Source organism: Oncorhynchus keta, unplaced genomic scaffold (genome assembly GCF_023373465.1).
Source record: "Oncorhynchus keta strain PuntledgeMale-10-30-2019 unplaced genomic scaffold, Oket_V2 Un_contig_4398_pilon_pilon, whole genome shotgun sequence".
Classification (NCBI taxonomy): domain Eukaryota; kingdom Metazoa; phylum Chordata; class Actinopteri; order Salmoniformes; family Salmonidae; genus Oncorhynchus; species Oncorhynchus keta.
In genome coordinates this window covers 218443-243418 of record NW_026287752.1, presented here as the reverse complement: position 1 = coordinate 243418, position 24976 = coordinate 218443, and the positions used below count along the sequence as shown (strand labels likewise).

Sequence of the window (24976 nt, the reverse complement as noted above, 5' to 3'; positions counted from 1 at the left end):
CAGCTGTTTCAGTACAGCATTACAGGGAGAGAGAGGGAGAGCAGCTGTTTCAGTACAGCACTACAGGGAGAGAGAGGGAGATCAGCTGTTTCAGTACAGCACTACAGGGAGAGAACAGCTGTTTCAGTACAGCACTACAGGGAGAGAGAGGGGAGAGCAGCTGTTTCAGTACAGCACTACATGTAGAGAGAGGGAGAGCAGCTGTTTCAGTACAGCACTACAGGGAGAGAGGGGAGAGCAGCTGTTTCAGTACAGCACTACAGGGAATGTAGTTTGGATAAAAGCGTCTGCTAAATGGCATATATTATTATTATTATTATTATACAGGGAGAGAGAGGGAGAGCAGCTGTTTTATCCAAAGCGACTTACAGTCATGTGTGCATACATTCTACGCACTACAGGGAGAGAGAGGGGGAGAGCAGCTGTTTCAGTACAGCACTACAGGGAGAGAGAGGGAGAGAGCAGCTGTTTCAGTACAGCACTACAGGGAGAGAGAGGGAGAGCAGCTGTTTCAGTACAGCACTACAGGGAGAGAGGGGGGAGAGGGAAAATCCACTGGACTAGTTTCAATGTATGGAATCACTTAGGAGTTCCTGGATGTTGGGTAAACTTCCCCTTTAAAGCATCAGACTCCATAGTAATTAAGACTCCATAATGTTTCATCATTAGATGCTACAGTCCTCCTTTAAGACTCCATAATGTTTCATCATTAGATGCTACAGTCCTCCTTTAAGACTCCATAATGTTTCATCATTAGATGCTACAGTCCTCCTTTAAGACTCCATAATGTTTCATCATTAGATGCTACAGTCCTCCTTTAAGACTCCATAATGTTTCATCATTAGATGCTACAGTCCTCCTTTAAGACTCCATAATGTTCATCATTAGATGCTACAGTCCTCCTTTAAGACTCCATAATGTTTCATCATTAGATGCTACAGTCCTCCTTTAAGACTCCATAATGTTTCATCATTAGATGCTACAGTCCTCCTTTAAGACTCCATAATGTTTCATCATTAGATGCTACAGTCCTCCTTTAAGACTCCATCATGTTCATCATTAGATGCTACAGTCCTCCTTTAAGACTCCATAATGTTTCATCATTAGATGCTACAGACCTCCTTTAAGACTCCATAATGTTTCATCATTAGATGCTACAGTCCTCCTTTAAGACGCCATCATGTTCATCATTAGATGCTACAGTCCTCCTTTAAGACTCCATAATGTTTCATCATTAGATGCTACAGTCCTCCTTTAAGACTCCATAATGTTTCATCATTAGATGCTACAGTCCTCCTTTAAGACTCCATAATGTTTCATCATTAGATGCTACAGGCCTCCTTTAAGACTCCATAATGTTCATCATTAGATGCTACAGTCCTCCTTTAAGACTCCATAATGTTTCATCATTAGATGCTACAGTCCTCCTTTAAGACTCCATAATGTTTCATCATTAGATGCTACAGTCCTCCTTTAAGACTCTATAATGTTTCATCATTAGATGCTACAATCCTCCTTTAAGACTCCATAATGTTTCATCATTAGATGCTACAGTCCTCCTTTAAGACTCCATAATGTTTCATCATTAGATGCTACAGTCCTCCTTTAAGACTCCATAATGTTTCATCATGAGATGCTACAGTCCTCCTTTAAGACTCCATAATGTTCATCATTAGATGCTACAGTCCTCCTTTAAGACTCCATAATGTTTCATCATTAGATGCTACAGTCCTCCTTTAAGACTCCATAATGTTTCATCATTAGGTGCTACAGTCCTCCTTTAAGACTCCATAATGCTTCATCATTAGATGCTACAGTCCTAGACTCCATAATGTGTCATCATTAGGTGCTACAGTCCTCCTTTAAGACTCCATAATGTTTCATCATTAGATGCTACAGTCCTCCTTTAATACTCCATCATGTTTAGAATGTGTCTTGAAGCGCTACTCTATCTATTATACTCTCATCCTTTCAGTTTTAATAATATTTAATAATAATAATGTTAATAATAATAATAATGTTATAATAGGTAATAACTAACTTTAATAACTAGGGTTAATATCTGCCTGGCGCACCAACAAAATCTTCATATTTACCCCCTCTAACAATACCGCTACAGAATTAGCATAGTAGTCCATGTAACTTAAAGTAATAAGAAATATTTAGGACTAACTTATTCCTTGCCACCCATTCTGAAACTAACTGCAGCTCTATGTTAAGTGTTGCAGTCATTTCAGTCGCTGTAGTAGCTGACGTGTACAGTGTTGAGTCATCCGCATACATAGACTCACTGGCTTTACTCAAATGTCATTGGCATGTTGTTGGTAAAGATTGAAAAAAGAAGGTGCCAAACAGCTGCCCTGGGGAATTCCTGATTCTACCTTGATGTTGTTGTACAGGCTTCCATTAAAGAACACTCTCTGTGTTCTGTTAGACAGGTAGCTCTGGTGCGGCAGGTAGCCTAGCGGTTAGAGCGGTAGGACAGTAACCGAGAGATTGCTGGATCGAATCTCTGAGCTGACAAGGTAAAACTCTGTCCTTCTGTCCCTGAACAAGGCAGTCCTAGGCAGTCATTGAAAAAAATAATTTGTTCTTAACTGACTTGCCTAGTTAAATAAAGGTTTGCTTTAAAAAAAAATTTAAAAACTCTTTATCCACAATATAGCAGGGCGTAAAGCCATACGTTTTTTCAGCAGCAGACTACGATCGATAATGTCAAAAGCTGCACTGAAGTCTAACAAAACAGCCCCAACAATATTTTTATCATAAATGTCTCAGCCAATCAGTCATTTGTAAGTGCTGTGTTTATTGAATGTCCTTCCCTATAAGCTGAAAGTATCAATTTGTTTACTGTAAAATAGCATCGTATCTGGTCAAACTATTTTTTTTTTTCCAAAATTGTAAGTGTTGGTAACAGGCTGATTGGTCAGCTATTTAAGCCAGTCAAGGAAGCTTTACTATTCTTGGGTAGTGGAATGACTTCAGCTTCCCCTCCGGGCCTGAGGGAACACACTTTCTAGTAGGCTTAAATTAAAGACAAGGCAAATAGGAATGGCAATATTGGCTGCTATTATCCTCAATTTTCCATCACGTTGTCAGACACCAGTGACTTGTCATTGTTGATTTTATTTACCCAAAATTTCATTGAAGCTTTTTACAATCCTTCTTCATGTAATTTATCTTTGTTTCATAGTGTCGTTACTCTTTATATTCAGTTTAGTCAAATGATTTCTCAATATGCAATAGGTTTGCCAATCAGTTATTCAGCCAGACCTATTTGCCATCTCTTTTGCCTCCCTCTTCATCATACCATTTTTAAATTCCTCATCAATCCACGTGGATTTAACAGTTTTTACAGTCATTTTCTTAATGGGTGCTGCTTATTAGTAACTGGGATAAGCAGTTTCAAATGTGTCAAGGGCAGCGTCTGGTTGCTCATCATTACACACCACGGACCAACAAATATTATTTACATCAATAACATAGGAATCACTACATAAAATTGTATGACCTCTTATACACAATATTAGTCCCAGCCGTTGGAACGGTGGTTTTCCTAGACATGGCTACTATATTGTGATCACTACATCTGATGGATCTGGATACCCATTTCTGCAGCATTAGTAAAGATATGATCAAACCATGTTGATGATTTCATTCCTCTACTGTTTGTCACTACCCTGGTAGGTTGATGGATAACCAGGTTGCAGGCACTGGTTACAGTTTGAAGCTTTTGCTTGAGTAGGCAGCCTGATCACAGCTTTTCTTCAGTACTAGTTAATTAATTACCAAAGTCTTGAGTTTAGTTTGCCTGTTCTACAGTCTTGTAAAGATAGGGGCGTTGACTGGGACAGGCAATGTAACATCCATAATGTTTTATGGAAAAGTTTTTGTAAAACAAGCACCTTACATCAGATCATCTTGAAACTTTCTCTCCAAAGCTAACTTTCAAGGTTTTATATGGTCTATTGGTTTCTCTCTTTTCATTGGCAGAATCCTTTTTCAGTGTTATGATATTCATAACATCCATATACACCAGTCTATCTTCCTGTCAACTAACATAACTCTGCTGGTTGTCCTGGTAACAGATACCAGTCCACCTTCCTGTCAACTAACAGAACTCTGCTGGTTGTCCTGGTAACAGATACCAGTCCACCTTCCTGTCAACTAACAGAACTCTGCTGGTTGTCCTGGTAACAGATACCAGTGGGCAGATCTATTGTATTTGTTCAAACTAAACTACTTACTTTGATGTGTCAAATCTGATCCTTTCTTCTCTTCTCCTCCTCTCACAGTTCCACTCAGCCCCGTTGTTTTCCTGCAGTCCACCAGCAGCACAGACAACCTCTTCATACCCAGCAGTAAGGTGCTACCGGGAGAGGCACGACACGGGGACTCCGGGAGGGAGGAAGGGCTAGCGTTGTCCTGGTAACCATAAAGAGGGGACACAGACACATATCATTATGGATGCTGATGTCACTGTAAAGTGCCTTACATAAATCCAGCCCCTGATAGAGCAATCTGTATGCTAGACCAAACCAAGCTGGTCTATCGACGTCACCGCACAAAGAGGCAAAAAAGACTTACCCCCATCGCGACGTCCCCCAGGCTAACTTTCTAGCCCCTGCTATCTGCTTGCTTGCTAACCTGGTTTGCTAATTGCTAAACTGCCGGGCCCTGGTCTGCTAACTTGCCTGCCCGGTCTGCTAACTGCTAGCCCTTGCTAACGGCTTGCTTGCTAACCAGGTCTGCTAACTGCTAGCCCTTGCTAACTGCTTGCTTGCTAACCAGGTCTGCTAACTGCTAGCTTGCCTGCCCGGTCTGCTAACCCTTGCTAACTGCTTGCTTGCTAACCAGGTCTGCTAACTGCTAGCTTGCCTGCCCAGTCTGCTAATTGCTAGCCCTAGCTAACTGCTTGCTTGCTAACCAGGTTTGCTAACTGCTAGCTTGCCTGCCCGGCCTGCTAACTGCTAGCCCTTGCTAACTGCTAGCTTGCCCTGGTCTACTAGCTGCTAGTTTGTTTAGCTCCGGCCTACTAACTGTTAGCTTGTTAGCCTGCTAACTGTCTGAATCGCCGTGTCCCCAGCCAGCCCAACCACTCACTGGACCCATATGTTCACTAGGCTACGCATGCCTCTCTAATATCAATATGCCTTGTCCATTACTGTCCTGGTTAGTGATTACTGTCTTATTTCACTGTAGAGCCTCTAGCCCTGCTCAATATGCCTTGTCCATTACTGTCCTGGCTAGTGATTACTGTCTTATTTCACTGTAGAGCCTCTAGCCCTGCTCAATATGCCTTAACCAACCATGTTGTTCCACCTCCTACATATGAGATAACATCACCTGGTTTAAACATCTCTAGAGACTATATCTCTCTCATCATTACTCAATGCCTAGGTTTACCTCCAATGTACTCACATCCTACCTAAAAGATAAAGGGAACACTTAAACAACACAAAGACCTTCCTCTGCCCCCAGCTGTGCCTCGATACTAAACTGAACACTGAAGATTCTCAAATATACAATACATTTTGGTTTGTTTAACACTTTTTTGGTTACTACATGATTCCATATGTGTTATTGCCTAGTTTTGATGTCTTCACTATTATTCTACAATGTAGAAAACAGTACAAATAAAGAAAAACCCTGGAATGAGTAGGTGTTCTAAAACTTTTGATCATTTACATTTACATTTAAGTCATTTAGCAGACGCTCTTATCCAGAGCGACTTGATCAGCAGTGTATATGCACCATATATACAATCATATCAGTCTGTCTTAAACCATATAACATAACAATATACATATATACATATATATGCTCAAAAAGATAAAGGGAACACTTTTTGTTTTCTTTGGTTCTACTGTATTATTGACTATGTTGTTGTTTACTCCATGTGTAACTCTGTGTTGTCTGTTCACACTGCTATGCTTTATCTTGGCCAGGTCGCAGTTGCAAATGAGAACTTGTTCTCAACTAGCCTACCTGGTTAAATAAAGGTGTTCTCAACTGGCCTACCTGGTTAAATAAAGGTGTTCTCAACTGGCCTACCTGGTTAAATAAAGGTGTTCTCAACTGGCCTACCTGGTTAAATAAAGGTGTTCTCAACTGGCCTACCTGGTTAAATAAAGGTGTTCTCAACTGGCCTACCTGGTTAAATAAAGGTGTTCTCAACTGGCCTACCTGGTTAAATAAAGGTGTTCTCAACTGGCCTACCTGGTTAAATAAAGGTGTTCTCAACTTTAAATAAAGGTGTTCTCAACTGGCCTACCTGGTTAAATAAAGGTGTTCTCAACTGGCCTACCTGGTTAAATAAAGGTGTTCTCAACTGGCCTACCTGGTTAAATAAAGGTGTTCTCAACTGGCCTACCTGGTTAAATAAAGGTGTTCTCAACTGGCCTACCTGGTTAAATAAAGGTGTTCTCAACTGGCCTACCTGGTTAAATAAAGGTGTTCTCAACTGGCCTACCTGGTTAAATAAAGGTGTTCTCAACTGGCCTACCTGGTTAAATAAAGGTGTTCTCAACTGGCCTACCTGGTTAAATAAAGGTGTTCTCAACTGGCCTACCTGGTTAAATAAAGGTGTTCTCAACTGGCCTACCTGGTTAAATAAAGGTGTTCTCAACTGGCCTACCTGGTTAAATAAAGGTGTTCTCAACTGGCCTACCTGGTTAAATAAAGGTGTTCTCAACTGGCCTACCTGGTTAAATAAAGGTGTTCTCAACTGGCCTACCTGGTTAAATAAAGGTGTTCTCAACTGGCCTACCTGGTTAAATAAAGGTGTTCTCAACTGGCCTACCTGGTTAAATAAAGGTGTTCTCAACTGGCCTACCTGGTTAAATAAAGGTGTTCTCAACTGGCCTACCTGGTTAAATAAAGGTGTTCTCAACTGGCCTACCTGGTTAAATAAAGGTGTTCTCAACTGGCCTACCTGGTTAAATAAAGGTGTTCTCAACTGGCCTACCTGGTTAAATAAAGGTGTTCTCAACTGGCCTACCTGGTTAAATAAAGGTGTTCTCAACTGGCCTACCTGGTTAAATAAAGGTGTTCTCAACTGGCCTACCTGGTTAAATAAAGGTGTTCTCAACTGGCCTACCTGGTTAAATACAGGTGTTCTCAACTGGCCTACCTGGTTAAATAAAGGTGTTCTCAACTGGCCTACCTGGTTAAATAAAGGTGTTCTCAACTGGCCTACCTGGTTAAATAAAGGTGTTCTCAACTGGCCTACCTGGTTAAATAAAGGTGTTCTCAACTGGCCTACCTGGTTAAATAAAGGTGTTCTCAACTGGCCTACCTGGTTAAATAAAGGTGTTCTCAACTGGCCTACCTGGTTAAATACAGGTGTTCTCAACTGGCCTACCTGGTTAAATAAAGGTGTTCTCAACTGGCCTACCTGGTTAAATAAAGGTGTTCTCAACTGGCCTACCTGGTTAAATAAAGGTGTTCTCAACTGGCCTACCTGGTTAAATACAGGTGTTCTCAACTGGCCTACCTGGTTAAATACAGGTGTTCTCAACTGGCCTACCTGGTTAAATAAAGGTGTTCTCAACTGGCCTACCTGGTTAAATACAGGTGTTCTCAACTGGCCTACCTGGTTAAATAAAGGTGTTCTCAACTGGCCTACCTGGTTAAATAAAGGTGTTCTCAACTGGCCTACCTGGTTAAATAAAGGTGTTCTCAACTGGCCTACCTGGTTAAATAAAGGTGTTCTCAACTAGCCTACCTGGTTAAATAAAGGTGTTCTCAACTGGCCTACCTGGTTAAATAAAGGTGTTCTCAACTGGCCTACCTGGTTAAATACAGGTGTTCTCAACTGGCCTACCTGGTTAAATAAAGGTGTTCTCAACTGGCCTACCTGGTTAAATAAAGGTGTTCTCAACTGGCCTACCTGGTTAAATAAAGGTGTTCTCAACTGGCCTACCTGGTTAAATAAAGGTGTTCTCAACTGGCCTACCTGGTTAAATAAAGGTGTTCTCAACTGGCCTACCTGGTTAAATAAAGGTGTTCTCAACTGGCCTACCTGGTTAAATAAAGGTGTTCTCAACTGGCCTACCTGGTTAAATAAAGGTGTTCTCAACTGGCCTACCTGGTTAAATACAGGTGTTCTCAACTGGCCTACCTGGTTAAATAAAGGTGTTCTCAACTGGCCTACCTGGTTAAATAAAGGTGTTCTCAACTGGCCTACCTGGTTAAATAAAGGTGTTCTCAACTGGCCTACCTGGTTAAATAAAGGTGTTCTCAACTGGCCTACCTGGTTAAATAAAGGTGTTCTCAACTGGCCTACCTGGTTAAATAAAGGTGTTCTCAACTGGCCTACCTGGTTAAATAAAGGTGTTCTCAACTGGCCTACCTGGTTAAATAAAGGTGTTCTCAACTGGCCTACCTGGTTAAATAAAGGTGTTCTCAACTGGCCTACCTGGTTAAATAAAGGTGTTCTCAACTGGCCTACCTGGTTAAATAAAGGTGTTCTCAACTGGCCTACCTGGTTAAATAAAGGTGTTCTCAACTGGCCTACCTGGTTAAATAAAGGTGTTCTCAACTGGCCTACCTGGTTAAATAAAGGTGTTCTCAACTGGCCTACCTGGTTAAATAAAGGTGTTCTCAACTGGCCTACCTGGTTAAATAAAGGTGTTCTCAACTGGCCTACCTGGTTAAATAAAGGTGTTCTCAACTGGCCTACCTGGTTAAATACAGGTGTTCTCAACTGGCCTACCTGGTTAAATACAGGTGTTCTCAACTGGCCTACCTGGTTAAATAAAGGTGTTCTCAACTGGCCTACCTGGTTAAATAAAGGTGTTCTCAACTGGCCTACCTGGTTAAATAAAGGTGTTCTCAACTGGCCTACCTGGTTAAATAAAGGTGTTCTCAACTGGCCTACCTGGTTAAATAAAGGTGTTCTCAACTGGCCTACCTGGTTAAATAAAGGTGTTCTCAACTAGCCTACCTGGTTAAATAAAGGTGTTCTCAACTGGCCTACCTGGTTAAATAAAGGTGTTCTCAACTGGCCTACCTGGTTAAATAAAGGTGTTCTCAACTGGCCTACCTGGTTAAATAAAGGTGTTCTCAACTGGCCTACCTGGTTAAATAAAGGTGTTCTCAACTAGCCTACCTGGTTAAATAAAGGTGTTCTCAACTGGCCTACCTGGTTAAATACAGGTGTTCTCAACTGGCCTACCTGGTTAAATACAGGTGTTCTCAACTAGCCTACCTGGTTAAATAAAGGTGTTCTCAACTGGCCTACCCTGGTTAAATACAGGTGTTCTCAACTGGCCTACCTGGTTAAATAAAGGTGTTCTCAACTGGCCTACCTGGTTAAATAAAGGTGTTCTCAACTGGCCTACCTGGTTAAATAAAGGTGTTCTCAACTAGCCTACCTGGTTAAATACAGGTGTTCTCAACTGGCCTACCTGGTTAAATAAAGGTGTTCTCAACTAGCCTACCTGGTTAAATACAGGTGTTCTCAACTGGCCTACCTGGTTAAATAAAGGTGTTCTCAACTGGCCTACCTGGTTAAATAAAGGTGTTCTCAACTGGCCTACCTGGTTAAATAAAGGTGTTCTCAACTGGCCTACCTGGTTAAATAAAGGTGTTCTCAACTAGCCTACCTGGTTAAATAAAGGTGTTCTCAACTGGCCTACCTGGTTAAATAAAGGTGTTCTCAACTGGCCTACCTGGTTAAATACAGGTGTTCTCAACTGGCCTACCTGGTTAAATAAAGGTGTTCTCAACTGGCCTACCTGGTTAAATAAAGGTGTTCTCAACTAGCCTACCTGGTTAAATAAAGGTGTTCTCAACTGGCCTACCTGGTTAAATACAGGTGTTCTCAACTGGCCTACCTGGTTAAATACAGGTGTTCTCAACTAGCCTACCTGGTTAAATAAAGGTGTTCTCAACTGGCCTACCCTGGTTAAATACAGGTGTTCTCAACTGGCCTACCTGGTTAAATAAAGGTGTTCTCAACTGGCCTACCTGGTTAAATACAGGTGTTCTCAACTGGCCTACCTGGTTAAATACAGGTGTTCTCAACTGGCCTACCTGGTTAAATACAGGTGTTCTCAACTGGCCTACCTGGTTAAATACAGGTGTTCTCAACTGGCCTACCTGGTTAAATAAAGGTGTTCTCAACTGGCCTACCTGGTTAAATACAGGTGTTCTCAACTGGCCTACCTGGTTAAATAAAGGTGTTCTCAACTGGCCTACCTGGTTAAATAAAGGTGTTCTCAACTGGCCTACCTGGTTAAATACAGGTGTTCTCAACTGGCCTACCTGGTTAAATAAAGGTGTTCTCAACTGGCCTACCTGGTTAAATAAAGGTGTTCTCAACTGGCCTACCTGGTTAAATAAAGGTGTTCTCAACTGGCCTACCTGGTTAAATAAAGGTGTTCTCAACTGGCCTACCTGGTTAAATAAAGGTGTTCTCAACTGGCCTACCTGGTTAAATAAAGGTGTTCTCAACTAGCCTACCTGGTTAAATACAGGTGTTCTCAACTGGCCTACCTGGTTAAATACAGGTGTTCTCAACTGGCCTACCTGGTTAAATAAAGGTGTTCTCAACTGGCCTACCTGGTTAAATAAAGGTGTTCTCAACTAGCCTACCTGGTTAAATAAAGGTGTTCTCAACTGGCCTACCTGGTTAAATACAGGTGTTCTCAACTGGCCTACCTGGTTAAATACAGGTGTTCTCAACTGGCCTACCTGGTTAAATAAAGGTGTTCTCAACTGGCCTACCTGGTTAAATAAAGGTGTCCTCAACTGGCCTACCTGGTTAAATAAAGGTGTTCTCAACTGGCCTACCTGGTTAAATAAAGGTGTTCTCAACTGGCCTACCTGGTTAAATAAAGGTGTTCTCAACTGGCCTACCTGGTTAAATAAAGGTGTTCTCAACTGGCCTACCTGGTTAAATAAAGGTGTTCTCAACTAGCCTACCTGGTTAAATAAAGGTGAAATAAAAATAAATACATTTTAAAAAGCTGTACCAAACGGCTAGCGTTGTCCTGGTAACCATAAAGAGGGGACAGAGACACATATCATTATGGATGCTGATGTCACTGTTGACATAAAGTGCTTTACAGAAACCCAGCCCAGATAGAGCAAGCTGTATGCTAGGCCAGACCAAGCTGTATGCTAGACCAGAGCAAGCTGTATGCTAGACCAGAGCAAGCTGTATGCTAGACCAGACCAAGCTGTATGCTAGACCAGACCAAGCTGTATGCTAGTCCAGACCAAGCTGTATGCTAGTCCATACCAAGCTGTATGCTAGTCCATACCAAGCTGTATGCTAGGCCAGACCAAGCTGTATGCTAGGCCAGACCAAGCTGTATGCTAGGCCAGACCAAGCTGTATGCTAGGCCAGACCAAGCTGTATGCTAGGCCAGACCAAGCTGTATGCTAGACCAGACCAAGCTGTATGCTAGACCAGACCAAGCTGTATGCTAGACCAGACCAAGCTGTATGCTAGACCAGACCAAGCTGTATGCTAGACCAGACCAAGCTGTATGCTAGACCAGACCAAGCTGTATGCTAGACCAGACCAAGCTGTATGCTAGACCAGACCAAGCTGTATGCTAGACCAGACCAAGCTGTATGCTAGGCCAGACCAAGCTGTATGCTAGGCCAGACCAAGCTGTATGCTAGGCCAGACCAAGCTGTATGCTAGGCCAGACCAAGCTGTATGCTAGGCCAGACCAAGCTGTATGCTAGGCCAGACCAAGCTGTATGCTAGGCCAGACCAAGCTGTATGCTAGGCCAGACCAAGCTGTATGCTAGGCCAGACCAAGCTGTATGCTAGGCCAGACCAAGCTGTATGCTAGGCCAGACCAAGCTGTATGCTAGACCAGACCAAGCTGTATGCTAGACCAGACCAAGCTGTATGCTAGACCAGACCAAGTATGCTAGACTGACCAAGCTGTATGCTAGACCAGACCAAGCTGTATGCTAGGCCAGACCAAGCTGTATGCTAGGCCAGACCAAGCTGTATGCTAGGCCAGACCAAGCTGTATGCTAGACCAGACCAAGCTGTATGCTAGGCCAGACCAAGCTGTATGCTAGGCCAGACCAAGCTGTATGCTAGGCCAGACCAAGCTGTATGCTAGGCCAGACCAAGCTGTATGCTAGGCCAGACCAAGCTGTATGCTAGGCCAGACCAAGCTGTATGCTAGGCCAGACCAAGCTGTATGCTAGGCCAGACCAAGCTGTATGCTAGGCCAGACCAAGCTGTATGCTAGGCCAGACCAAGCTGTATGCTAGGCCAGACCAAGCTGTATGCTAGGCCAGACCAAGCTGTATGCTAGACCAGACCAAGCTGTACCATCTGGTGTTCTGATGTGGAGAGACTCTTCTCTGCCTCGTCAGCATCAGGATGTTGTTGAGGCTTCCCAGAGGATCCACGATAGCCATGTCTCTCTCCTGTGTGAACGAGAACATCAAACAGATGGTAAACTTATGACCATCTACTGCAATCAGTCTTACAAGAGGCATGAATATGTATAAGAAAAGGGCCTAATGGCAACTTTCATTGTGATTTCCTAAAATATTGTTTCTGTTGCAAATGTAAAAAGGGTCTTTCCACGAAAAGGGTGTCTTTTACATCCCTTTGACAATTTAAGTAGAAATTATGCACCAATGTTGAATTCTGAAAAGCCTGTTAGATGAAGTGCACTTTAAATGTGGACTACATGGATATTTCAATAAATCTAATAGAAAAGTCAGAAAAATATATGTACCAATGACGGATAGCACCTTTAACAATGTATTGAGTACTGAACAACATTTTAAAGTGTAGAACTTCAGTAGAATGCCCCTTTCAAACCCCACATTAGTTCAAGAAATGCATATTTAGTGCCCATTTTTAAGTCAGTGCTCACTGGTCTTACTCGAATCTTCAGCCTCATCCTTTTTCACTCCCAAAACGTCTTCCTCCTCCACTTTAATTGAGATAGCCTCCTCTTCCTCTTTTACTCCAAAATGTTCTTCCTCTTCTTTCAAAATTACGGCATCTTCCTCCTTTTTGATTCTGAAAGCTTCTACCTCGTCCTCTTCCACAACCTCGTTCCCATATTCCTCTTTCACTGTAATATCATCCTCTTCTTTCAATGTGATAGACTCCTCTTCCTCCCTTTTCATCCTGAAAGCTTCTTCCTCTCCTTTCACCAGAGCTTCTTTCTCCGTCGAGATTAGTGAGCTCATGTTCCGTGCGATTAGCCTAATGCAATATCAATTTACCACATTAGCTAATTTAACAAGCAATCTACGTTTCAATGAACGAGTAGATATGTACACAGAATTGTGTTTAAAACACTAAGAGTAATATACACAAGATTTGTCTTAAACGCTTCAATGTTTCGGTTTAATGTTCGCTAGCAAACCACAACGTTGGTTGAATAAGAAGCCTTTTGTCGCTGTTGAAGAAGCCTCCAGTTCCGTCCACTAGATTGTACGTCACGCAAGAAGCATCACCTGAAATACTCATATCGCCATCTGCTGACTGCAGTGGGTAACGCAGTTTGGGAAAAATAAATAAAAAACACATAATAACACCTCACATAATGGTGCCCAAAATCAAGGAAAATGGTGCCCAAAAATCAAGGAAAACTTCTCACCCAGTTGCATACATAACATGAAGCAGTGCCCACATTGCAAAAGGTAACATGGACAGATACGGCTCTACCTGTGTAGAGCACATGCCCCTTTACCCTTCCAGTCTCTAAAGTGACATGGACAGATAGGACTCTACCTGTGTAGAGCACATGCCCCTTTGCCCTTCCAGTCTCTAAAGTGCCCTGGTATAATTTGTATTCATTTTTTGTTATAGTTATTCTGAACTCTCTGCCTCAAAATTGTCGTTAAATTTGCCTATGTGATTTGTATTTCCTTAAACTTTTTGAAGATTAAACAGCCAGGAAATGCCCCTGTCTGAGTGCAGTCTGCCACTATGTGTAGCTGTTAGTGATGATGCTAATGACAACCATCTTCTGGTTGATGGAAAAGCCAGATTAAACAGCCAGGAAATGCCCCTGTCTGAGTGCAGTCTACCACTATGTGTAGCTGTTAGCGATGATGCTAATGACAACCATCTTCTGGTTGATGGAAAAGCCAGATTAAACAGCCAGGAAATGCCCCTGTTTGAGTGCAGTCTACCACTATGTGTAGCTGTTAGCGATGATGCTAATGACAACCATCTTCTGGTTGATGGAAAAGCCAGATTAAATAGCCAGGAAATGCCCCTGTCTGAGTGCAGTCTACCACTATGTGTAGCTGTTAGTGATGATGCTAATGACAACCATCTTCTGGTTGATGGAAAAGCCAGATTAAACAGCCAGGAAATGCCCCTGTCTGAGTGCAGTCTACCACTATGTGTAGCTGTTAGCGATGATGCTAATGATCCACTATGTGTAGCTGTTAGCGATGATTCTAATGACAACCATCTTCTGGTTGATGGAAAAGCCAGATTAAACAGCCAGGAAATGCCCCTGTCTGAGTGCAGTCTACCACTATGTGTAGCTGTTAGCGATGATGCTAATGGCAACCATCTTCTGGTTGATGGAAAAGCCAGATTAAACAGCCAGGAAATGCCCCTGTCTGAGTGCAGTCTACCACTATGTGTAGCTGTTAGCGATGATGCTAATGATCCACTATGTGTAGCTGTTAACTAATGGCAACCATCTTCTGGTTGATGGAAAAGCCAGATTAAACAGCCAGGAAATGCCCCTGTCTGAGTGCAGTCTACCACTATGTGTAGCTGTTAGCGATGATGCTAATGACAACCATCTTCTGGTTGATGGAAAAGCCAGATTAAACAGCCAGGAAATGCCCCTGTCTGAGTGCAGTCTACCACTATGTGTAGCTGTTAGCGATGATGCTAATGATCCACTATGTGTAGCTGTTAGCGATGATGCTAATGATCCACTATGTGCAGCTGTTAGCGATGATGCTAATGATCCACTATGTGTAGCTGTTAACGATGATGCTAATGGCAACCATCTTCTGGTTGATGGAAAAGCCAGATTAAACAGCCAGGAAATGCCCCTGTCTGAGTGCAGTCTACCACTATGTGTAGCTGTTAGCGATGATGCTAATGACAACCATCTTCTGGTTGATGGAAAAGCCAGATTAAACAGCCAGGAAATGCCCCTGTTTGAGTGCAGTCTACCACTATGTGTAGCTGTTAGCGATGATGCTAATGACAACCATCTTCTGGTTGATGGAAAAGCCAGATTAAACAGCCAGGAAATGCCCCTGTCTGAGTGCAGTCTACCACTATGTGTAGCTGTTAGCGATGATGCTAATGTCAACCATCTTCTGGTTGATGGAAAAGCCAGATTAAACAGCCAGGAAATGCCCCTGTCTGAGTGCAGTCTCCCACTATGTGTAGCTGTTAGCGATGATGCTAATGATCCACTATGTGTAGCTGTTAGCGATGATGCTAATGATCCACTATGTGCAGCTGTTAGCGATGATGCTAATGATCCACTATGTGTAGCTGTTAACGATGATGCTAATGGCAACCATCTTCTGGTTGATGGAAAAGCCAGATTAAACAGCCAGGAAATGCCCCTGTCTGAGTGCAGTCTACCACTATGTGTAGCTGTTAGCGATGATGCTAATGACAACCATCTTCTGGTTGATGGAAAAGCCAGATTAAACAGCCAGGAAATGCCCCTGTCTGAGTGCAGTCTACCACTATGTGTAGCTGTTAGCGATGATGCTAATGATCCACTATGTGTAGCTGTTAACGATGATGCTAATGGCAACCATCTTCTGGTTGATGGAAAAGCCAGATTAAACAGCCAGGAAATGCCCCTGTCTGAGTGCAGTCTACCACTATGTGTAGCTGTTAGCGATGATGCTAATGACAACCATCTTCTGGTTGATGGAAAAACCAGATTAAACAGCCAGGAAATGCCCCTGTCTGAGTGCAGTCTACCACTATGTGTAGCTGTTAGCGATGATGCTAATGATCCACTATGTGTAGCTGTTAGCGATGATGCTAATGATCCACTATGTGCAGCTGTTAGCGATGATGCTAATGATCCACTATGTGTAGCTGTTAACGATGATGCTAATGGCAACCATCTTCTGGTTGATGGAAAAGCCAGATTAAACAGCCAGGAAATGCCCCTGTCTGAGTGCAGTCTACCACTATGTGTAGCTGTTAGCGATGATGCTAATGACAACCATCTTCTGGTTGATGGAAAAGCCAGATTAAACAGCCAGGAAATGCCCCTGTTTGAGTGCAGTCTACCACTATGTGTAGCTGTTAGCGATGATGCTAATGACAACCATCTTCTGGTTGATGGAAAAGCCAGATTAAACAGCCAGGAAATGCCCCTGTCTGAGTGCAGTCTACCACTATGTGTAGCTGTTAGTGATTATGCTAATGACAACCATCTTCTGGTTGATGGAAAAGCCAGATTAAACAGCCAGGAAATGCCCCTGTCTGAGTGCAGTCTACCACTATGTGTAGCTGTTAGCGATGATTCTAATGATCCACTATGTGTAGCTGTTAGCCATGCTAATGATCCACTATGTGTAGCTGTTAGCGATGATGCTAATGATCCACTATGTGCAGCTGTTAGCGATGATGCTAATGACAACCATCTTCTGGTTGATGGAAAAGCCAGATTAAACAGCCAGGAAATGCCCCTGTCTGAGTGCAGTCTACCACTATGTGTAGCTGTTAGCGATGATGCTAATGACAACCATCTTCTGGTTGATGGAAAAGCCAGATTAAACAGCCAGGAAATGCCCCTGTTTGAGTGCAGTCTACCACTATGTGTAGCTGTTAGCGATGATGCTAATGACAACCATCTTCTGGTTGATGGAAAAGCCAGATTAAACAGCCAGGAAATGCCCCTGTCTGAGTGCAGTCTACCACTATGTGTAGCTGTTAGTGATGATGCTAATGACAACCATCTTCTGGTTGATGGAAAAGCCAGATTAAACAGCCAGGAAATGCCCCTGTCTGAGTGCAGTCTACCACTATGTGTAGCTGTTAGCGATGATGCTAATGATCCACTATGTGTAGCTGTTAGCGATGATTCTAATGACAACCATCTTCTGGTTGATGGAAAAGCCAGATTAAACAGCCAGGAAATGCCCCTGTCTGAGTGCAGTCTACCACTATGTGTAGCTGTTAGCGATGATGCTAATGGCAACCATCTTCTGGTTGATGGAAAAGCCAGATTAAACAGCCAGGAAATGCCCCTGTCTGAGTGCAGTCTACCACTATGTGTAGCTGTTAGCGATGATGCTCATGATCCACTATGTGCAGCTGTTAGCGATGATGCTAATGATCCACTATGTGTAGCTGTTAACGATGATGCTAATGGCAACCATCTTCTGGTTGATGGAAAAGCCAGATTAAACAGCCAGGAAATGCCCCTGTCTGAGTGCAGTCTACCACTATGTGTAGCTGTTAGCGATGATGCTAATGACAACCATCTTCTGGTTGATGGAAAAGCCAGATTAAACAGCCAGGAAATGCCCCTGTCTGAGTGCAGTCTACCACTATGTGTAGCTGTTAGCGATGATGCTAATGGCAACCATCTTCTGGTTGATGGAAAAGCCAGATTAAACAGCCAGGAAATGCCCCTGTCTGAGTGCAGTCTACCACTATGTGTAGCTGTTAGCGATGATGCTAATGGCAACCATCTTCTGGTTGATGGAAAAGCCAGATTAAACAGCCAGGAAATGCCCCTGTCTGAGTGCAGTCTACCACTATGTGTAGCTGTTAGCGATGATGCTAATGATCCACTATGTGCAGCTGTTAGCGATGATGCTAATGATCCACTATGTGTAGCTGTTAACGATGATGCTAATGGCAACCATCTTCTGGTTGATGGAAAAGCCAGATTAAACAGCCAGGAAATGCCCCTGTCTGAGTGCAGTCTACCACTATGTGTAGCTGTTAGCGATGATGCTAATGACAACCATCTTCTGGTTGATGGAAAAGCCAGATTAAACAGCCAGGAAATGCCCCTGTCTGAGTGCAGTCTACCACTATGTGTAGCTGTTAGCGATGATGCTAATGGCAACCATCTTCTGGTTGATGGAAAAGCCAGATTAAACAGCCAGGAAATGCCCCTGTCTGAGTGCAGTCTACCACTATGTGTAGCTGTTAGCGATGATGCTAATGACAACCATCTTCTGGTTGATGGAAAAGCCAGATTAAACAGCCAGGAAATGCCCCTGTCTGAGTGCAGTCTACCACTATGTGTAGCTGTTAGCGATGATGCTAATGACAACCATCTTCTGGTTGATGGAAAAGCCAGATTAAACAGCCAGGAAATGCCCCTGTCTGAGTGCAGTCTACCACTATGTGTAGCTGTTAGCGATGATGCTAATGACAACCATCTTCTGGTTGATGGAAAAGCCAGATTAAACAGCCAGGAAATGCCCCTGTCTGAGTGCAGTCTACCACTATGTGTAGCTGTTAGTGATTATGCTAATGACAACCATCTTCTGGTTGATGGAAAAGCCAGATTAAACAGCCAGGAAATGCCCCTGTCTGAGTGCAGTCTACCACTATGTGTAGCTGTTAGCGATGATTCTAATGATCCACTATGTGTAGCTGTTAGCGATGATGCTAATGATCCACTATGTGCAGCTGTTAAACAGCGATGATGCTAATGATCTACACTATGTGTAGCTGTTAACGATGATGCTAATGGCAACCATCTTCTGGTTGATGGAAAAGCCAGATTAAACAGCCAGGAAATGCCCCTGTTTGAGTGCAGTCTACCACTATGTGTAGCTGTTAGCGATGATGCTAATGACAACCATCTTCTGGTTGATGGAAAAGCCAGATTAAACAGCCAGGAAATGCCCCTGTCTGAGTGCAGTCTACCACTATGTGTAGCTGTTAGCGATGATGCTAATGACAACCATCTTCTGGTTGATGGAAAAGCCAGATTAAACAGCCAGGAAATGCCCCTGTCTGAGTGCAGTCTACCACTATGTGTAGCTGTTAGCGATGATGCTAATGATCCACTATGTGTAGCTGTTAGCGATGATTCTAATGACAACCATCTTCTGGTTGATGGAAAAGCCAGATTAAACAGCCAGGAAATGCCCCTGTCTGAGTGCAGTCTACCACTATGTGTAGCTGTTAGCGATGATGCTAATGGCAACCATCTTCTGGTTGATGGAAAAGCCAGATTAAACAGCCAGGAAATGCCCCTGTCTGAGTGCAGTCTACCACTATGTGTAGCTGTTAGCGATGATGCTCATGATCCACTATGTGCAGCTGTTAGCGATGATGCTAATGATCCACTATGTGTAGCTGTTAACGATGATGCTAATGGCAACCATCTTCTGGTTGATGGAAAAGCCAGATTAAACAGCCAGGAAATGCCCCTGTCTGAGTGCAGTCTACCACTATGTGTAGCTGTTAGCGATGATGCTAATGACAACCATCTTCTGGTTGATGGAAAAGCCAGATTAAACAGCCAGGAAATGCCCCTGTCTGAGTGCAGTCTACCACTATGTGTAGCTGTTAGCGATGATGCTAATGGCAACCATCTTCTGGTTGATGGAAAAGCCAGATTAAACAGCCAGGAAATGCCCCTGTCTGAGTGCAGTCTACCACTATGTGTAGCTGTTAGCGATGATGCTAATGTCAACCATCTTCTGGTTGATGGAAAAGCCAGATTAAACAGCCAGGAAATGCCCCTGTCTGAGTGCAGTCTACCACTATGTGTAGCTGTTAGCGATGATGCTAATGATCCACTATGTGCAGCTGTTAGCGATGATGCTAATGATCCACTATGTGTAGCTGTTAACGATGATGCTAATGGCAACCATCTTCTGGTTGATGGAAAAGCCAGATTAAACAGCCAGGAAATGCCCCTGTCTGAGTGCAGTCTACCACTATGTGTAGCTGTTAGCGATGATGCTAATGGCAACCATCTTCTGGTTGATGGAAAAGACAGATTAAACAGCTAGGAAATGCCCCTGTCTGAGTACAGTCTCCCACTATGTGTAGCTGTTAGCGATGATGCTAATGTCAACCATCTTCTGGTTGATGGAAAAGCCAGATTAAACAGCCAGGAAATGCCCCTGTCTGAGTGCAGTCTACCACTATGTGTAGCTGTTAGCGATGATGCTAATGACAACCATCTTCTGGTTGATGGAAAAGCCAGATTAAACAGCCAGGAAATGCCCCTGTCTGAGTGCAGTCTACCACTATGTGTAGCTGTTAGCGATGATGCTAATGGAAACCATCTTCTGGTTGATGGAAAAGCCAGATTAAACAGCCAGGAAATGCCCCTGTCTGAGTGCAGTCTACCACTATGTGTAGCTGTTAGCGATGATGCTAATGACAACCATCTTCTGGTTGATGGAAAAGCCAGATTAAACAGCCAGGAAATGCCCCTGTCTGAGTGCAGTCTACCACTATGTGTAGCTGTTAGCGATGATGCTAATGACAACCATCTTCTGGTTGATGGAAAAGCCAGATTAAACAGCCAGGAAATGCCCCTGTCTGAGTGCAGTCTACCACTATGTGTAGCTGTTAGCGATGATGCTAATGATCCACTATGTGTAGCTGTTAGCGATGATGCTAATGATCCACTATGTGCAGCTGTTAGCGATGATGCTAATGATCCACTATGTGTAGCTGTTAGCGATGATGCTAATGGCAACCATCTTCTGGTTGATGGAAAAGCCAGATTAAACAGCCAGGAAATGCCCCTGTCTGAGTGCAGTCTACCACTATGTGTAGCTGTTAGCGATGATGCTAATGACAACCATCTTCTGGTTGATGGAAAAGCCAGATTAAACAGCCAGGAAATGCCCCTGTTTGAGTGCAGTCTACCACTATGTGTAGCTGTTAGCGATGATGCTAATGACAACCATCTTCTGGTTGATGGAAAAGCCAGATTAAACAGCCAGGAAATGCCCCTGTCTGAGTGCAGTCTACCACTATGTGTAGCTGTTAGTGATGATGCTAATGACAACCATCTTCTGGTTGATGGAAAAGCCAGATTAAACAGCCAGGAAATGCCCCTGTCTGAGTGCAGTCTACCACTATGTGTAGCTGTTAGCGATGATGCTAATGATCCACTATGTGTAGCTGTTAGCGATGATGCTAATGACAACCATCTTCTGGTTGATGGAAAAGCCAGATTAAACAGCCAGGAAATGCCCCTGTCTGAGTGCAGTCTACCACTATGTGTAGCTGTTAGCGATGATGCTAATGTCAACCATCTTCTGGTTGATGGAAAAGCCAGATTAAACAGCCAGGAAATGCCCCTGTCTGAGTGCAGTCTACCACTATGTGTAGCTGTTAGCGATGATGCTAATGATCCACTATGTGCAGCTGTTAGCGATGATGCTAATGATCCACTATGTGTAGCTGTTAACGATGATGCTAATGGCAACCATCTTCTGGTTGATGGAAAAGCCAGATTAAACAGCCAGGAAATGCCCCTGTCTGAGTGCAGTCTACCACTATGTGTAGCTGTTAGCGATGATGCTAATGACAACCATCTTCTGGTTGATGGAAAAGCCAGATTAAACAGCCAGGAAATGCCCCTGTCTGAGTGCAGTCTACCACTATGTGTAGCTGTTAGCGATGATGCTAATGGCAACCATCTTCTGGTTGATGGAAAAGCCAGATTAAACAGCCAGGAAATGCCCCTGTCTGAGTGCAGTCTACCACTATGTGTAGCTGTTAGCGATGATGCTAATGGCAACCATCTTCTGGTTGATGGAAAAGCCAGATTAAACAGCCAGGAAATGCCCCTGTCTGAGTGCAGTCTACCACTATGTGTAGCTGTTAGCGATGATGCTAATGATCCACTATGTGCATGTTAGCGATGATGCTAATGATCCACTATGTGTAGCTGTTAACGATGATGCTAATGGCAACCATCTTCTGGTTGATGGAAAAGCCAGATTAAACAGCCAGGAAATGCCCCTGTCTGAGTGCAGTCTACCACTATGTGTAGCTGTTAGCGATGATGCTAATGACAACCATCTTCTGGTTGATGGAAAAGCCAGATTAAACAGCCAGGAAATGCCCCTGTCTGAGTGCAGTCTACCACTATGTGTAGCTGTTAGCGATGATGCTAATGGCAACCATCTTCTGGTTGATGGAAAAGCCAGATTAAACAGCCAGGAAATGCCCCTGTCTGAGTGCAGTCTACCACTATGTGTAGCTGTTAGCGATGATGCTAATGACAACCATCTTCTGGTTGATGGAAAAGCCAGATTAAACAGCCAGGAAATGCCCCTGTCTGAGTGCAGTCTACCACTATGTGTAGCTGTTAGCGATGATGCTAATGGCAACCATCTTCTGGTTGATGGAAAAGCCAGATTAAACAGCCAGGAAATGCCCCTGTCTGAGTGCAGTCTACCACTATGTGTAGCTGTTAGCGATGATGCTAATGATCCACTATGTGCAGCTGTTAGCGATGATGCTAATGGCAACCATCTTCTGGTTGATGGAAAAGCCAGATTAAACAGCCAGGAAATGCCCCTGTCTGAGTGCAGTCTACCACTATGTGTAGCTGTTAGCGATGATGCTAATGTCAACCATCTTCTGGTTGATGGAAAAGCCAGATTAAACAGCCAGGAAATGCCCCTGTCTGAGTGCAGTCTACCACTATGTGTAGCTGTTAGCGATGATGCTAATGACAACCATCTTCTGGTTGATGGAAAAGCCAGATTAAACAGCCAGGAAATGCCCCTGTCTGAGTGCAGTCTACCACTATGTGTAGCTGTTAGCGATGATGCTAATGATCCACTATGTGCAGCTGTTAGCGATGATGCTAATGATCCACTATGTGTAGCTGTTAACGATGATGCTAATGGCAACCATCTTCTGGTTGATGGAAAAGCCAGATTAAACAGCCAGGAAATGCCCCTGTCTGAGTGCAGTCTACCACTATGTGTAGCTGTTAGCGATGATGCTAATGTCAACCATCTTCTGGTTGATGGAAAAGCCAGATTAAACAGCCAGGAAATGCCCCTGTCTGAGTGCAGTCTACCACTATGTGTAGCTGTTAGCGATGATGCTAATGATCCACTATGTGCAGCTGTTAGCGATGATGCTAATGATCCACTATGTGTAGCTGTTAACGATGATGCTAATGGCAACCATCTTCTGGTTGATGGAAAAGCCAGATTAAACAGCCAGGAAATGCCCCTGTCTGAGTGCAGTCTACCACTATGTGTAGCTGTTAGCGATGATGCTAATGACAACCATCTTCTGGTTGATGGAAAAGCCAGATTAAACAGCCAGGAAATGCCCCTGTCTGAGTGCAGTCTACCACTATGTGTAGCTGTTAGCGATGATGCTAATGATCCACTATGTGCAGCTGTTAGCGATGATGCTAATGGCAACCATCTTCTGGTTGATGGAAAAGCCAGATTAAACAGCCAGGAAATGCCCCTGTCTGAGTGCAGTCTACCACTATGTGTAGCTGTTAGCGATGATGCTAATGTCAACCATCTTCTGGTTGATGGAAAAGCCAGATTAAACAGCCAGGAAATGCCCCTGTCTGAGTGCAGTCTACCACTATTTGTAGCTGTTAGCGATGATGCTAATGTCAACCATCTTCTGGTTGATGGAAAAGCCAGATTAAACAGCCAGGAAATGCCCCTGTCTGAGTGCAGTCTACCACTATGTGTAGCTGTTAGCGATGATGCTAATGGCAACCATCTTCTGGTTGATGGAAAAGCCAGATTAAACAGCCAGGAAATGCCCCTGTCTGAGTGCAGTCTACCACTATGTGCAGCTGTTAGCGATGATGCTAATGATCCACTATGTGTAGCTGTTAGCGATGATGCTAATGGCAACCATCTTCTGGTTGATGGAAAAGCCAGATTAAACAGCCAGGAAATGCCCCTGTCTGAGTGCAGTCTACCACTATGTGCAGCTGTTAGCGATGATGCTAATGGCAACCATCTTCTGGTTGATGGAAAAGCCAGATTAAACAGCCAGGAAATGCCCCTGTCTGAGTGCAGTCTACCACTATGTGCAGCTGTTAGCGATGATGCTAATGATCCACTATGTGTAGCTGTTAGCGATGATGCTAATGGCTACCATTGGTTGCTATCTTCTGGTTGATGGAAAAGCCAGATTAAACAGCCAGGAAATGCCCCTGTCTGAGTGCAGTCTACCACTATGTGTAGCTGTTAGCGATGATGCTAATGACAACCATCTTCTGGTTGATGGAAAAGCCAGATTAAACAGCCAGGAAATGCCCCTGTCTGAGTGCAGTCTCCCACTATGTGTAGCTGTTAGCGATGATGCTAATGATCCACTATGTGCAGCTGTTAGCGATGATGCTAATGATCCACTATGTGTAGCTGTTAACGATGATGCTAATGGCAACCATCTTCTGGTTGATGGAAAAGCCAGATTAAACAGCCAGGAAATGCCCCTGTCTGAGTGCAGTCTACCACTATGTGTAGCTGTTAGCGATGATGCTAATGACAACCATCTTCTGGTTGATGGAAAAGCCAGATTAAACAGCCAGGAAATGCCCCTGTCTGAGTGCAGTCTACCACTATGTGTAGCTGTTAGCGATGATGCTAATGATCCACTATGTGTAGCTGTTAGCGATGATGCTAATGACAACCATCTTCTGGTTGATGGAAAAGCCAGATTAAACAGCCAGGAAATGCCCCTGTCTGAGTGCAGTCTACCACTATGTGTAGCTGTTAGCGATGATGCTAATGACAACCATCTTCTGGTTGATGGAAAAGCCAGATTAAACAGCTAGGAAATGCCCCTGTCTGAGTGCAGTCTACCACTATGTGTAGCTGTTAGCGATGATGCTAATGATCCACTATGTGTAGCTGTTAGCGATGATGCTAATGACAACCATCTTCTGGTTGATGGAAAAGCCAGATTAAACAGCCAGGAAATGCCCCTGTCTGAGTGCAGTCTACCACTATTTGTAGCTGTTAGCGATGATGCTAATGTCAACCATCTTCTGGTTGATGGAAAAGCCAGATTAAACAGCCA

General features: G+C 43.6%; 2 protein-coding genes across 5 annotated transcripts in view; one reads left to right on the top strand and one right to left on the bottom strand.

Moving 5' to 3' along the window:
• The window catches only part of LOC127924657 (zinc finger protein 883-like), a 175301-nt gene that overhangs the window by 12429 nt on the left and 137896 nt on the right, over nt 1–24976 (bottom strand). The window contains exons 1-3 of one of the 3 annotated variants that reach the window (XM_052509367.1): nt 12867–13448; nt 12311–12408; nt 4248–4425 (exon numbers count right to left, since the gene is read on the bottom strand). In XM_052509367.1, coding sequence (XP_052365327.1) covers nt 4248–4425; nt 12311–12408; nt 12867–13188 — 598 coding nt within the window. In that variant the 5' untranslated portion in view covers nt 13189–13448. Of the gene's footprint in view, nt 1–4247; nt 4426–12310; nt 12409–12866; nt 13449–24976 lie in introns of those variants that run through there. The other 2 variants (XM_052509368.1, XM_052509369.1) reach the window with 2 other exon arrangements.
• Nucleotides 1–24976, top strand: part of LOC127924656 (piggyBac transposable element-derived protein 4-like) — a 98496-nt gene that overhangs the window by 46191 nt on the left and 27329 nt on the right. The window lies entirely within an intron of this gene.